Raw genomic sequence first — 15,322 nt, 5'->3', positions numbered from 1 at the left:
ATTTGGTTTTCTACTGAAAGAGTTTACTGTTATACTGAACTGCAATATTCTTAAGCAATTTAAAAGCTGTTGGATAATACCTTCATCTAAAGAAAAATAATATTTCACTATAATCTTAATATGAAACTTAAAACCTGTAGGGTAAAAACCATGGACATGCACTATATTTATTAAATAGTTATATTTAATAAATGGTTTCCAGACAATTGCATTTGTTACCTTAAGAATTTCTTCCCTTTGCTGAGGTCTTTGGGTTTCAGATTCATCCAAAAGTATTTCTGCTTGATACATCCAGGTAGTTATGTTAGCAACATTCTGATCAAAAGTCTCCATATGTTTCTGGTATGCCTGCATGTACAAAAAGAAAGCAAAATATGTTATTAAATAACTAACAGCAGAACCAGAAACATGGCTATGAAAATGTTGTAATAGTTGGTCAGGTCCAAAGAACTGTTAAATTAATCCCATGAGCCTAAAAGGCTTTTTGGCTTGCTTTCTCAAACAGGAGCTGAATGCTTCATGGCAAACTGAGAAGATATTCGGGTTTTGATAAGAGCATGTGGGCCTCCTGGGTTTTTGTTTGTTTGTTTAAGCCAAATATCCTTTTTTCAGTAGATATTCAGAAAGAATCTAGAGTAGTTCTTTGAATAATGCTCATTTTGTTTTTTTTAAAATCAATCACTTTCCTCCCTCATCCTTAAACAAAGGTTCTACCTCCACAGATATGTATTTGTTTCCAGAAAAAATATTGGTTGAAATTACTTGGCAGCTGCCCGCAAACCTGAGAGGGGCCAAAATATGTTTATACATACACACTCAAGCTGCCAGGAAAAAGTGTCATAGAGAAAGAGCAGTGCACAGACATGAGGCAGTTGGGATTAGATTGAGAGAATCTAGGTGCCTACTGCTGGCTTCTTTGCTAACTGAGCAAAGAGGCACCTTTTAAAAGTGGCGAGTCTCTTTATTGAGCAGGAGGAGAGCAACTGGCCCTATCCAGCCCCAGCACAGCTTCCCTCCAGTGGCTGTTGCTGGTGTCTATCATATGTTTCTTTTTAGATTGTGAGCCCTTTGGGGACAGGGATCCATGTTTATTTATTTTTAATTCTCTATGTAAACCACTCTGGAAATTTTTGTTGAAAAGCAGTATACAAATGTTCATCGTTGTCCCTTCATCCTGAGGTCTAGGAAAGTGGGGAATTGGGCTTAGGAAATGGGGACCTTCAGGTGCACATCTTCTGATCCCCAAATTCTCCTTCTCAGGGTCTGTTAAAATAAGTTAAACTGCCCTCTCGTAGTTTTAAAGACTGTAGGAGAGGGAGAATTGGTCTTAGACTCCTCAGCATCTTTTAAGAGGGGACAGACGTCCTCATGGCAGGGGAGGGCACTGATCTCAAAGGACCTCTTCCTCCGAAGCTGACTCTCTCCCCTTCACCACTTGTCTATAAGTAGTTTCATATTTATTTCTACTTCCAAGTAGGAGGAAGTCATTTAGAAATCATTAAACCATTATTCTAGTATAATCAGTGTTGTTGTTTCTCTGGGTGGTTTGGATGACATAAGAGAAAAATGGCTTGGGGATGTGTAAAGAGAATCCAGCCTTCCCCCTTTATCTATTTTACCTTAGTGGTAAAAATGGATACACATAAATGGTCAGAACACTGTACTGAGAAAAAAACAAAAACAATAAATCCCAAAACATTGTTTCCAGCTTGGAGACATCTATTATTTGTGTATATGTAGATTTTATTGTGTTTACAAATAATGTATGTCAAGCACATATTTTGAAATCATTGCAGAATATTACCAGAAACTCTTTTTCTTCGCCAGTAATACAATTGTTATTATAGTTGAAACAAAATGATGGAGCTATAAGAAGCAGACAGCTGTTCTACAGTAGATGGAACATATGCTAAATGAAGTTGGCAATAGTATTTAATTGCTATGATAGTGACAGCAGCACTTTCTGTACATTGTCTCATTCCATTAATTAACTGGCAAAATTACAAGACCACCTTCCCTACTCAACAACAAACTTTCTCCCACTTCACTCAGCTACATTTTTCTGCTAGTATTTTTTTGTCTCCTGGTTTACAAATTGGATTAAAAGCAGGGAGAAGATTTTGCAGCAATGGATATAATAAGGCTGATATTCTAAACAGTCAAATTATTGACTGGCTTGTAGGTCATGAAAAATGTGGAGTTGGAGTGATGCGCACATTAATGTTTTTTAAGCATCCTCAGGACTCTGTGTGTGTGTGTGTTGTGGTGGGGGGAGGAACTCACCCGCTGCTGAGGAACAAGCTGCTGAGCCATGCTACTGGTGGCCCTTATTTCCACCGTGGATGCACTTCCGTAAGTAGATGCACATCACAAGCATGCCCCTGCATTGGCAGTCACATGCAGGCATGGCCAGTATTAGGAAGGTGGGCAGTTCTGTCCCCTCCCTTCCTCACCATTCAGTGCTTTATTCAAGCACTGGCTGGGGGCTGGCTCCCAGTCAGTGCTTGTACAAAGCACCGACTGACAAGGATTGGAAAAAGGATGAAGCAGCCCTTCTTCCCTTTACTGGTCACACCTCCCTGCATCTGATATTGAGTCAGGCAGCATGGTTAGTATGGGTAAGAGGAGCTGCTCCTGATTTTCACGCACGGTTTCAGCATGGTTCAAGCACTGACTGGGAGATTATTTCTATGTCTCAAAAAGGCAGAAAAAGAAACTCCTAGCCAGCACTTGAAGGAAGCAGCCCCTCTTCTTGATACTGCCCAGACATGCCCCTCCATGGTAAGGACTGACTGAATCCAGGTGGTGGGATGGGGGGGACTGCCTCCCACCCTGCGTAAGACCATAGTATTCATATGTGAACACAGAAACTTATGGAGATGCCATCTATGTCAGTTTTATCTACACTGACTGGCAGCAGCTTTCCAACGTTTTGACAGGGGTCTTCCAATCCCTATCTGGAGATGCCAAGATTGAACCTGGCACCTTCTGAATGTAGAACATACGTTTTACCACTAAGCTGTAGTTCCATCATGAAAGGCTTCAAAAAGTTAGCATTAATATGTTTACCCATAGGATCAGCACCTACACTTTGGAAGAATTGGTGCTGTGTAGTCATTGTAGTATAAAGCTATAAGTAGAGATATTTGAATCTCAGGTCAGTCGTTAACTTAGTGAGATGTCTTAGGAAAGGGTTCTGTCTCTCGGGCCTACTGAGCATGCATTTATGGTAAGCTGCCATAATCATTAGTGGAAACTGAGTACTGAAAGTATGCAAACAACTCTGTATATGGTGAGTTTTAACATGCCTGTGGGCTGAAAGCCCACAGTTCCAGTCAGTTCCTGTCATTTGCAGTGGTATGTGGATTATGCGCATACAGTCAGTACTCTCATGGTTACTGCTCATGATAATTGCAGTCCAAAGAGATAAAATAAAAGGGACTTCAGCTTAACTGTAAATGTTTACAGTTAAACATTTACCTTTACCACTGGTGGCGCAGTGGTAGAACTGCCGCCCTGTAACCAGAAGGTTACAAGTTCGATCCTGACCAGGGGCTCAAGGTTGACTCAGCCTTCCATCCTTCCGAGGTCGGTAAAATGAGTACCCAGAATGTTGGGGGCAATATGCTAAATCATTGTAAACCGCTTAGAGAGCTCTGGCTATAAAGCGGTATATAAATGTAAGTGCTATTGCTATTATAGGCCTCTTGTAGTGATTACCGAGATAATATATGTGAATAAAATGCAGTGACTATATATCGCTAAGGACATATGTGGCAAACCCCACCCTCACCCCGCCCTTACAGGAGCCACGACTCCTCGAGCCAGCTCCAGGAAGAGCAGCAGCATCATGGTGGCCTAGGTCAGCTCCAACGGATGGCTTCTGTCATGTCGCCCTGCTGAGTCTCCTCACGTGGAGAATGGCTGAGCCGGGGTAGGAGAGCACACTAAGGGCAGAAGAGCAGCAGCATGGTGGCAGCCTAAGTTGGCTCCAACCACTGGCCTTGCATTGCCCCACTGAGTCTCCTTGTGAGAATGGCTGACCTAGGTTGAGAGAGCGCAGCGAGGGCCGTACAGGCAGGCCAGATGAGAAGTCCTGGCTCAGCCATTCTCCTCGCGAGGAGACTCAGCGGGAGGATGGGAAGGGGGTGGCTGAAGGAGAAGAGTAATTGAAGCGATGGGGGTGGCTGACACTGAGCAATAAAGCAGGGGCTGCAGCGGGGGGCAAGAAGAGCAATAAAGTCCTAGTGCGCAGATGCACTGCACAGGATAGTACTAATATAATATATGAAGCACTTAGGAAAAGTGTTAGATAAATAATTATTTTCCACAAGTACTTCATTTTATTCCATTTAGAGACCCCAGGCAATGCACAGTCTGATGTTTGGCAGTCTTGATTAGTGTAAGTAGGGCTATTGCTATATATCCTGACAAACTAAGTATTCAGATACTTCACAAAAGAACATTAAAGTTCCTTGGTAGACTGACATTCTCTCTCCTTAGCCTTCAGAATGAACCATCCATCAGAGTTTGTGGGATGTACAGACAGCAATCTAGAAGCAGTTGAAGTCTGAGAGATGTGGCTGGTGTGTGTGTGGGGGGGGAGTGTGTGTTGTGACTGGAAGCAACCTGGGGCATTATGGGGAGTCCACCCAATTCTTTCTAGTGAACCTGATGCACATGATTACCAGTTCTGGTGCCTGCTGTAAGGATCTATTTGGTTTTATTTACTAGAAATAAAGAAAGAAAGAATAATAAGAAATAAGAAAGAAATAAAGAAAGTTACTAGAAGTCTTCAGTGTTCTCTCCATTAAAAGGAAACTAAACTTTGTAGTGATGCTCCTGGACTTCTCACTGCTCATCATAGTAAGGAGTGTATAAAATAATGTAATTCTCACCAGCAGTAGGTTAAACCATTCCTCAGCTCGTGAAGTTACTGCTATCCAGTTACTGCTCAGAAGACTGAGTTTATCATTCACTAAGCTTTCCTTCCCTTTAAGCACCATCTTCAATCCTTCTCCTAAATCAGTTATGTTCTTCAGTTGAAGCTGGCGTTTCTCCATCTCCAGCTGTGTTGCCTATGGAAAGCATATGTAGCATGGTTAATAAGGAAAATGAATAAATGAATGGAATAGCTATGTTAAATCATAACATTGCTACAAATAGGCCAGAAAAGGTCTAGAATCTTTTATCATATAAAGGCGGAATGAATTGAAAGAGAAAATCTATATTGATCTTTTAGATCATATAGATCATATTTTATTTGTAATCACAAAATCCAATCAAGCACTAATGACTGACCAAAATGTTATTCATTTTGTAATCTTTTATTTGCTTTTTTAAAAAGTGTAACCTTCTTTTAGAGAGTTTCAACGACATCTAATATACTTGAATAGGGTAAGTCAGGTACTGGCAGGTGTTGCCACTCCAAAGCAGGGAGGAGGAGGAGGAGGAGAGAACAAGCAGACACTCAGTCACCAGGCTAGTTACTGAAGTGAAGCAGTAACTAGCAGTGAAGCAGCACAGGACGGTGGTGAGGGGTGATTTCTGTTACCTCCACCAATTGGTCTGCCTCGCCTGGACTTATCAAAAGAGTGGTTCTGACAGTGGACCCTTATGAAGGCCCTGGTGCTTGGCAGCTGCCTAATAACACCAATTTTATTTATCCATGCAAACAAAGAGACATTAAAAGTATAATAATTAGTGGGTTACTTAACAGTACAAAAATGACCTGTATTTACAAAGGTTGTTACAAAATTACTTACATTTCCTGATTTTTATAAATAATAGCTGATTTAATATGCAAACCACCTATGTCCTTGTTTTTAACTATTTAATCTCTGTTAGTTGTGTTTAGGGCCACCATTGCTGGTTTATCTTTTATTATTATTTTGTTATTATGGCCCCTTTGTGTTTTATATAAGAATATGTATTCTATTTTTTCTGTTTTGATGCTTGTAAACTGACCATTAATAAACATGGCTCAGTGAAAAGAATGAACTCATTAGTGAAAGAGTTTACAAATGGCTACTATGCAACAACAAACCTGGAAGGAGGAAATCCATGTAACACTATTTGCTTATCGAACTACTCCTCATTCCACTACAGGGAAATCATCCTTTGAACTGCTGAGAGGATGCAATGCTACCACCAAATTTACTCAGTGCCAACAAGTTACCCAAAGCTAACAAGCTTTCCCCGCCATCTCACCCTGAGGATGTAGGGATTTGTGATCAGGTAAGGGAGAAGCAGCAAAAATATAAATTGCATGTGGATCAGAAACAGGGTGAGAAACAGTGAACATTTCATGTGAGAGACTTTGTTTGAGTATGGCCACTTTATAAAGTGAGAAAGGGATGTTTCCAATATTATTGACCAAAACAAAAACTGTAATCGAATCCCAGGGGATTCTGTCATATTGGATGATGGAAAGAAATGGAACAGTTCAAGCCTTTAAAGCATACATACTATGAGACAAGAGGGAAAGGAATTTGATCTCAAGAGATGACCTGGAGAGGAAGTTGATCTTCCCTCCAGTTTTGACTTCATGGTGGTTGCTGACGGGAGGGCAGCGTCCTTCCAAGCTCCCTTGAGCCTTGTTTTTAATTCTATTATTTGTCTTGTTTTAATCTTCTGAGGCTTTGTTTTTCCTCTCCTCTGCCCTTTGTTCCTTTTTACTGCTAACATTGAACCTGTCAGCAAGGTATTTCAAGGTCGGCACTTGGAGTAGGAGATACAAGTCCGAAGCTCCCGTCTGCTTTCTATGTTTGCTGACTCAGTCTGAGTTAGACTTTAGCTGGTTACAATGGGAAGAAAGCGGTCAAGAAACAGCCCATGCAATTCAACCACGGAGCCCAACAAACGTGCAAAGCAAGTTTCAAAGCAAGCAAGCAAGCTTCAATTCGTCATTACTTGCCAACTGCAGATACTGTAAGTTCTTTGGACTCAGGCTCTCTATCTTCTAACTTGGTGGTGCAGGGTCACACGCAAATCTCAGGTGCACCAGAGCAAGATCTTATACAGCTTAGGCATACCACGGAGAGAAGCTGTTGTGCTTAGGGAACGACCTATTAACTTCAACAGAGCAGCCCACACCCAATGCTAAAGGGAGGGAATGGAGAGCTCTTCAAGCAACTTCCCATACCTCTCAGAACCTTAACAGCAATGAGGGGTTGGGTAAACTATCAGCCCCCCAAATTAAGATACCCAAAAAGCCTCAGCCTCAGCAGCCTTCAGAACTATCATCTTGTCGGCTGGTAGCGGAAACACTCAAAGCTGTGTTTGATAGACTCTCATTACTATAGAGGGAAGTGGACATTGTTAAGACTCTTCTGCATGATCTCTCTAAAGGCCAGACTAAGAGGGAGAGGTCTGATAATGATATCAGTGGGGAGAAGAAGCACGGTTGTGGCTGTGGCATTTATCAGACCTACCACGATTCCCATGTGATTCCAGGAGGTAGAAGCTCAGTTAATAGAATATTACAACCACACCGTATTTCCCTTGTAGTATACCTGAATAGGGTAAACTACAACAAGTGGTATAATTTCTATGCTATTAGATCCTCACTAAGTCAGCTCTTGAATTGCAGCCTGAGAGATGTAGACCTCAAACGATTTGAGAGGCTACCATCTAACCATTTCCAAAGTAGGTTCATGCTGGATTTCTATTCTTCCCGGATCCCGAATAGGATTTTCCAAAGAAAATCCTGGATTGAAGGTTTTGAGATATTCCCTAATCATTGTTTTGCCAACACCATCTTGGAGCCTCTAATTTTAAAATCTCCCAGGAAAATACCAGAGCAGCCGGGTGAACAAGGGCACCGTAAACATGCCAAGACTGAACCTAATGTGTCTGAATTACTTTCGCCCATGGAATCTCACTCAGTTAACTCCCTCTTCATGCAGTTTACAGAGGGAATCAACGTTACAATCGACGAGTTGAACCCTTCGGTAATTAGCATCTCTTCAATGATAGAAGAGCCGTCCGATGCAAGTAACCAGCCTATCTGGAGACAGTCCAAGGAGCCGACGGATAACAAGGCAGACTTTCTTTCCTCCTCACCAGTTATGACCAGTGATCATATGCCTTCTTCACAGGGCCAGAAGGGGGCTGACTTGCAACATTAATCAAGACAGACCTTCCACTTTTGGTACACCTTGCAGAGGTATTTAACCAGCCAGAAACTCCCCCTAAGAAAGATCGGTGGTTTAATTTGTTGGCTGACCCCCACTTTGCAGTTGCTATGCCACTTCTGAAGTCAGGCCAAGATTGTTTTAAAACTCCAGATTTTTCAGCTAAAAGCATCACCTCTGAAACCCAAGCTGATATGATGAACCCGAACACTCTTACTGCTCCATTACAAACTCTAGCCTCCCACATAGATCCTAATCCAGTGGTTCTGAAGGAAATGCAAGAGAACTCCTCCCTCAAAACAGGTCAAGAAATATTGGCCCAGGAAACTCTTAGGGGTAGAGAGGCGCCATTCAGCCATTGAAGGGAGGCAGATCAGCATGGGCTTGCTCTAGTGTCCTGGAATGTGGGGGGATGGGAAGCTAGATCCAAGGACCCCTCATGTTTGAGCCTTTTGGACAGATTTGACATCATATTGATGCAAGAAACCTGGGCACTCTCTGATCTGGTACTTAACGGATTTTGTGTATTCTCCCTACAGGCCGTTAAGAGTAAGAAAAAGGGCAGACCCAGTGGGGGCCTCGGGACTTTTATCTCAACTAAGTTATGGGCATCGTCAAAATGGGTCTCTTCTTTGGATAACATAGCACTGACTGTGGAAGTTGTTCACAATCAGACTGCAGTGCTGATAGTCAACGTATATCTCCCCCCGAAATGCAGGGCCCAGGAAATCAAGGAAATTTGGGGGAAGCTGGAAGGGTACACCGTTGCCCTCACAGAGGAATTTCCCAATGCAAGTATAATTCTGGGAGGCGACTTTAATGTAAGAATGGGCCCCATTGATGAATTACTTTATGCCCGATATAAGAGAAGTCCCCCTATTTGGGAAGAGTACGTGCTTCCATACATGCGCCTCTCTAAGGACAACACCTCAAATTTGGGTGGATATTGTTTGGCCCATATGACCTATGGCTTAGATTTATTTGTTTTAAATGGCTCAGTGGACAATGACCTCCCGGCAGTGTTGACATTTTGGGCGGGGAGGAGAGTGAGTGCCATTGACTATTTTATTATTTCGAGGTGCCTGGCCCAGTACGCCCCAAGTCTGGAGGTGGTCCCACAAGTGGAAAGTGACTACCACCCAGTTACTCTGCTGTTGCAAAACCCTCTGGGCCCTAAACAGTACGGGTCAGTGCCTTCTATGAAGACAGAGGATAACTGCTGTCGTGTCAGATGGTCCCAGAGTTTGGCTGATAAAATCTCCACTCTTCTCCAGTCGCATCATCTACAGAAGCTGAGCCAAGATATGCTTGATTTCTCGGACCCGGTTCAACTATTACAAGTCTACAACTCCATTACCTTGGAATTGCAAAAACATCTTATTTCTAAACAGCATGAACCCTCTAAAGGACAGTGGAGGCCTTCCAAGCCATGGTTTGACCAAGATTGTGTGGAGAGTAGACATCTTCTTTTGGGCAGATTCCAAGCTTACAAGGTAGATCCCACCTCAACATCAGCCCAAGAACTAATGTTACAGAAAAAGCAATATAAACAGCTGATCAGACAGAAAAAGCGGGTCTATATGAAATCCTCTTGGGATCTGTTATTGTATTCAATCCGATCAAGACAACAGTCCCTTTTCTGGAGAACAGTGGCAGGGATTCCGCTCAGAAGACATCTGACGCCCGATGCCCACATCCATCCGGAGCTTTGGGAGAGTCACTTTCGAAAGTTGTACTGGGAGGAAGGGACTTAGCCAGGCCCCTTTACATTCAATGAGGAGCCATTACCTGACTGGCCGCCCGTTACCACAGCAGAAGTTGCTGACCTAATACGCCAACAGAAGCCTGGCAAGGCCCCTGGCACTGACCTGGTTCCACCGGAGTTGGTTTTGTCCAATGTGGACTGGTGGGCGCCGGTGCTCGCATCGTTGTTTACTGCCATTGATAGCTCAGGGTGCATACCGAAAGATTGGGGCCTGTCCAACATTGTACCTATCTATAAGAAGGGGTACAGAAGTGAGCCAGGCAACTATAGGCCGATCAGTCTTCTGAGTACAGTTAGCAAACTTTACGCTAAACACCTCTATGGGAAGCTGAGGGATTGGATGGATCAGGATAACATTCTTGCAGAAGATCAAGCGGGGTTCAGAGAAGGGAGGTCTACTGTTGACCATTGTTTTGTTCTGCACCATTTAGCACAGAAATATGCTCAGTCCTTGCATGTTGCCTTTGTAGATCTTAGGTTTGCCTTTGACTCAATCCCACAGGATAGGCTCTGGGATAAATTGAGAGCTTCTTCCATTGATCGGCGACTCTTAGCTCTAATTAGCGCCTTACACATATCGCCAACCATGAGGGTTAAGTGCAATCCACAGGGAGGATTAACCAGAGCTATCCCAATTGGAAAGGGGGTCTGTCAAGGATGTGTGCTGGCACCCTTGCTGTTTAACTTTTTTGTTAATGATATGGTGGCCCATCTAGATAGCTGCAATTTCTATCCCCCCAAGCTAGCTGGAAGAAGTATCTCGGTGTTGCTCTATGCGGACGATGCGGCCATTCTGGCCAGAACCCCAGTCGGTCTAAGGAGGGCCTTGGGGGCACTGGCTGTTTATTGTAAGAGAGAACGGCTGAGTATTAACTACCAGAAAACAAAGGTGCTCTCCTTTGCTAGGAGACCCAAGAGACGGGTATGGAAAATCGATGGACAAAGGATAGAGCAGGTCCAAAATTTTGTATACTTGGAGGTAGCTGTTCACTCATCGGGATCAAGATGGGCCCATGCCTCTCATGTGGCCTAGGCTGCCCAAAACAGCGCCCGAGCTATTTTGCGGTTCTATAGAACCAGGGGAGGGTTTTTTATCCCCACAGCCTTAAATTTTTTTCAAGCAAAATCATTGGCACAGTTATTGTATGGTACCCAATTGGGTCCTTACCCAGATCTGTCCCCCTTAGAAGTGGTGCAGTCTAAGTTCTTGAGAGCAGTATTTCAGACACCCAAGTGTACCTCTAATGCGAGGCTCAGATTGGAGGCGGGCCTCATCAAAGTTGAGGCCAGATGTTGGCAAATGGCGCTGTTTTACTGGCTGAGAGTTTTTTCCTCGGACACAGGGCTGAGCTGCTTAGTATTAGAGGATTCTTATCAGTCGCCCTGGAAGCGCGCCCTGAACCAAAAGATGACCACTTTGGGCCTCGATCAGTCTGCCCTGCTTACGCAAAGTTTGGAGACAGCTAGGAAGCTCATCAAAAAGAGAATTGAGGATATCGAGAGACAAACAGATATAGCAAGGGTGCCTGACTTTCAGAGCCAGGAATCAGTCAGATATAGCTTGGCCCCAGCATCCTACCTCACTGTCTTGGAGGTGCCCCCTCTTAGAAGAGTTTTTACCCTGGCAAGATGCAATGCCCTGCCTTCAGCCCTCTTAGAGGGCTAATATAGCGGGATTCCCTATGGAGAGAGGCTCTGTCCATGTGGTGAGGGTCAAGTGGAAACAGTCACCCATGTGCTATTGGAATGTTTGTTCTATAGAGACCTGAGCCGGGATCTTATTTACCCTTTGATAGCTAAATGCCCAGGTCTTGATTCTCCTCAGATGACTGACAGGCTGTTGGAAGGAAGCAATTACTGCGCTACCAGACAGGTAGCTAAATTTTGCAGTGCAACCCTTCGCTTGCGGAAGAACTTAGTAATGGTAAAATAGGCGATGGATCTAAGGCCAGAGCAACTTGTAGCCTTAATGTGGCTAGCTGCAGGTGGGCACGAAGGTACTGGTTTCACCTGTATATCGGCTGTAAATTTAATAACAATATTTCTCAGAGCTCCTGTATTGTTTAACCCCCCTCAGATTTAGGAGTCGAGAAGGCAACTGGCTGAGTTTTGATTTTGTGTAATAGCCTCATAAGTAGGAAATACTGCTGCCTCTTTTATTTCCAATTATTTTAGTTGTATTTTTAGTATGCTGAGGACTTTTTAAAATTTATCTGGTGTTATTGTTTGCAATAGAAGTTTGATTGTCTTCTCTTTTACATTTGTTTTAATTTTATGCTGGTCGTTGACCTAAATAAAGAGAGTGATTGACTTCATGGATGAGGCTGAAGAAAGTGATGGGCAATCCTCTGTACCAGAAAACAAATCACTAACAGTTCCTGTGCCAGGGATCCTAAGAATTAGGAGAAGTGTGCATGACTGGAGACCACCTAAAAGACTTCAAGACTTTGTAACCAAATTTTAAATTAATCCATTTCTGAGAGATGTGTTATATTTTATTTTGTAATATTTTATGTTTTGTTGTTGAAAAGTTTGTTCCAGTGGGGATCCTGTAGAGAACGCGAGTGGTGGAGTCAATAAGGAAATAGAGGGGAAGAAGAAGTAAAATGGAATGATTTCTGAATTAACCTTAGGTAAACATGATTAATTTGTGTTTACAAGGGAAGCAGCTATAAAAAAAATTGATACATATATAAAATGCTACATTAAACTGCAACCTGAATGAGACCTTTTAGTGTCATCAGTTACCATTGTTTATATCTATAGCCATTCTGGACACAATTCAACAATGTTGGCATGATGAATCTAAGCACACACATATATGTTCTGAAGTGTATTGGACTGTTTTCCCTTTCTCCAGAATTTCCCCCTCAGTTTCCAAAGAGAGAGAGGCAATAATCATTCAGTAAGGAATGTGCACAGAACTGGATTTGCATTCCATTCTAAACTTGAAAAAGAATGCAAATGCCTAGAATGTTCTGCCAGAACAACTAATCATGCCGGTTGTTCCGACGGAACAAGCATGGAACGTTTTGAGTATTCCAAGCTGTTCTGAGCACCATTTTGGAGGCATGTTTAGCCTTGCTGACTGGTTTTGGCACCTGCTTCCAGTTGGCTTGCAATCTTCTTGCTTATTGGTTGGCTTCTTATCAGACAAATAAAGTTGATTATACTCTGTTTTGAGTAAAAAAAAAAAGAATGCTCTTCAAATGAAGGGCCTGTTTTGTGCTTGCAATGGAACAACCTCATTCCAAGTTGGAACATTTTGAGTGTTCCAAACACCTTTGGGAGGTGTTTTTCCCCCCTTTGCTGACTGATTTTGGCACTGGCTTCCAATTGGCTTGTGATCTCCTTGCTTCTTGGTTGGCTTTTTATCATACAAATCAACTTTAGTTGTTCTGGCAGAACATTCTAGGCATTTGCATTCTTTTTCAAGTTTAGAATGGAGTACACATATTATCTTTCATTGCTTTAACAAACAATGAAAGATGGACTTTTTAAAAAACTATTTTTATTTTATCCATCACAAGTATAGGACCAATATTGCAAACTGTATTACCAATATAATTCAATGCATTGGACTTTATATTGGACTTTCTGATTGGACTTTATATTCATTCCTATTATATACTGTGAGCTCACAGATAACAACAATGCACTTTCAGTTCCAATATGATAACAGCAGGAAAATACATTAAGATTTTCTGGAGAGTGTCATCTGGCATTCCAAATCTGAGAGCAGGCCAATATATCTAACAGGAATATGAGCCCCAAGGGCTTAGAACAAATTGCTTAATGTCAACACATTGTGAAACTTGGTCTTTCATCACCAAAAGGAGCCCCTGGTGGCGCAGTGGTAAAACTGCCGCCCTGTAACCAGAAGGTTACAAGTTCGATCCTGACCAGGGGCTCAAGGTTGACTCAGCCTTCCATCCTTCCGAGGTCGGTAAAATGAGTACCCAGAATGTTGGGGGCAATATGCTAAAATCATTGTAAACCGCTTAGAGAGCTCCGGCTATAGAGCGGTATATAAATGTAAGTGCTATTGCTATTGCTATTGCTATTTCAAAGTGACCCCCCAGAGAGCAGAAAGGATTTGGCAGGGCAAGGCAGGGCCTGAGAACTGGAAGGAATGTACAAGAATGCCTTGTGCTAAGTGGTTTAAGGAGCCTCAAGCTTTTCCTAGAAGAGATATAAACTTATTCAGAACTGCTCGGCCTAGCTGGAGACATTGGACTCCAACCTCATGCCCCCATCCAGGGTCTAACTCCATACAATATTAGTTACATGCAGCCTTCCTAGCTCATGTCATAGGGCAGTCCTTTATATTTGTTTCTTTGGCTCCTTGAGCAACCTGAATTACTTAGGGGATGTCAAGTGATCCTGATCTCATTCCCATTTTCTGTAGTGTCTTGTTTTGGACTAAATAGTATTCAAGCAAGCCTACTAAGGAAGGGCCATTTCCCCCCCTTGAACTTGGCCAGAGTCACTTTTGTCACCGTCTGAAGGTTTTAGATTTAACTTATTGCATGGGAATGACCTGCCTGAAATCATACGATAAATATCATTCACATGGTCTGGAAGCCAAAATTCTGTCGTACTAGTTTTCTGCTATAATTTTATTCATGTCTCCTATAATGTATATCTTGCCCTGCTATATTAAAATAGACTCAGGGTAGCTTGCAAGTTCATAACATTAAAAATTAGATCATCAATAATCAAGAATTATTATTCTTGGTAGGCCAAAAAAACAACCACCACCACCACCACTGAATAGGAACGATCAGACCTTAAAAACATACAATTGTTTTTAAGACAGAATCAGACCTTAAAAACATAAAAATGTTTATGGCCCACCTGAAGACTGGCAGGAAAAAACCAACCCTGAATCAGAGCTGCCCAACTTCAGCCTCCTGCAGATGTTGGACTACAGCTTTCATGTCCCTGACTATTGGCCACTGTGGCTGGGAGGGGAACATTAGAGCAGCCGCCACACTCAGTATTGCCACCTTCCTCCGGCTCACTGCTGGCAATGGCGGTGGACCAGGGGGTGTCATTTAATACAGTGGTGATTGACCAGATGATCGCCAGCAAGGTTAAGCGAACCTGTGGCTCGCTTAACTTCGGCTAAAAGCCAGATTTGATAGTGAGGCTTGGCATGGGAACAGTGCCAGAAGCAGCCTCGCTCCTGGCACTTCACACCTTCAGCAACCTAACCCAGGATAGGCTACCCTACAACCCGTGTTAAGCTGTGGGGTGTATACCTTAATGTGTTAATAAATGAGTGTGAGTGCAGATTATACTGGCACAGTCATGCTAGTATAGTTAAGATGTGGATGGTTTTCAACATTCTGCCATTATAAGCTCTGAGCATTCTATTGCATGTAAGATCTACTCAATGCCTCTGAAATTGTATACATTC

At 42.8% G+C, this 15,322-nt stretch overlaps 1 protein-coding gene across 18 annotated transcripts in view; it reads right to left on the bottom strand.

Moving 5' to 3' along the window:
- Positions 1-15,322, bottom strand: part of DMD (dystrophin) — a 1,901,967-nt gene that overhangs the window by 1,034,925 nt on the left and 851,720 nt on the right. For all 18 annotated transcript variants that reach the window (XR_008319265.1, XM_053308495.1, XM_053308494.1 and 15 more), the window contains 2 exons: positions 4,899-5,078; positions 220-348 (listed from right to left, as the gene is read on the bottom strand). Coding sequence is in view for 17 of the 18 variants with exons in the window: in XM_053308495.1 (XP_053164470.1) it covers positions 220-348; positions 4,899-5,078 (309 nt within the window). In the remaining variant the exon portion in view is untranslated. The remainder of the gene's footprint in view (positions 1-219; positions 349-4,898; positions 5,079-15,322) is intronic.

This window comes from Hemicordylus capensis, chromosome 3 (genome assembly GCF_027244095.1).
Source record: "Hemicordylus capensis ecotype Gifberg chromosome 3, rHemCap1.1.pri, whole genome shotgun sequence".
In the NCBI taxonomy this organism is placed as follows: Eukaryota; Metazoa; Chordata; class Lepidosauria; order Squamata; family Cordylidae; genus Hemicordylus; species Hemicordylus capensis.
Note: the sequence above shows the minus strand (reverse complement) of the source record. Positions and strands in the feature narration are given on the sequence as shown.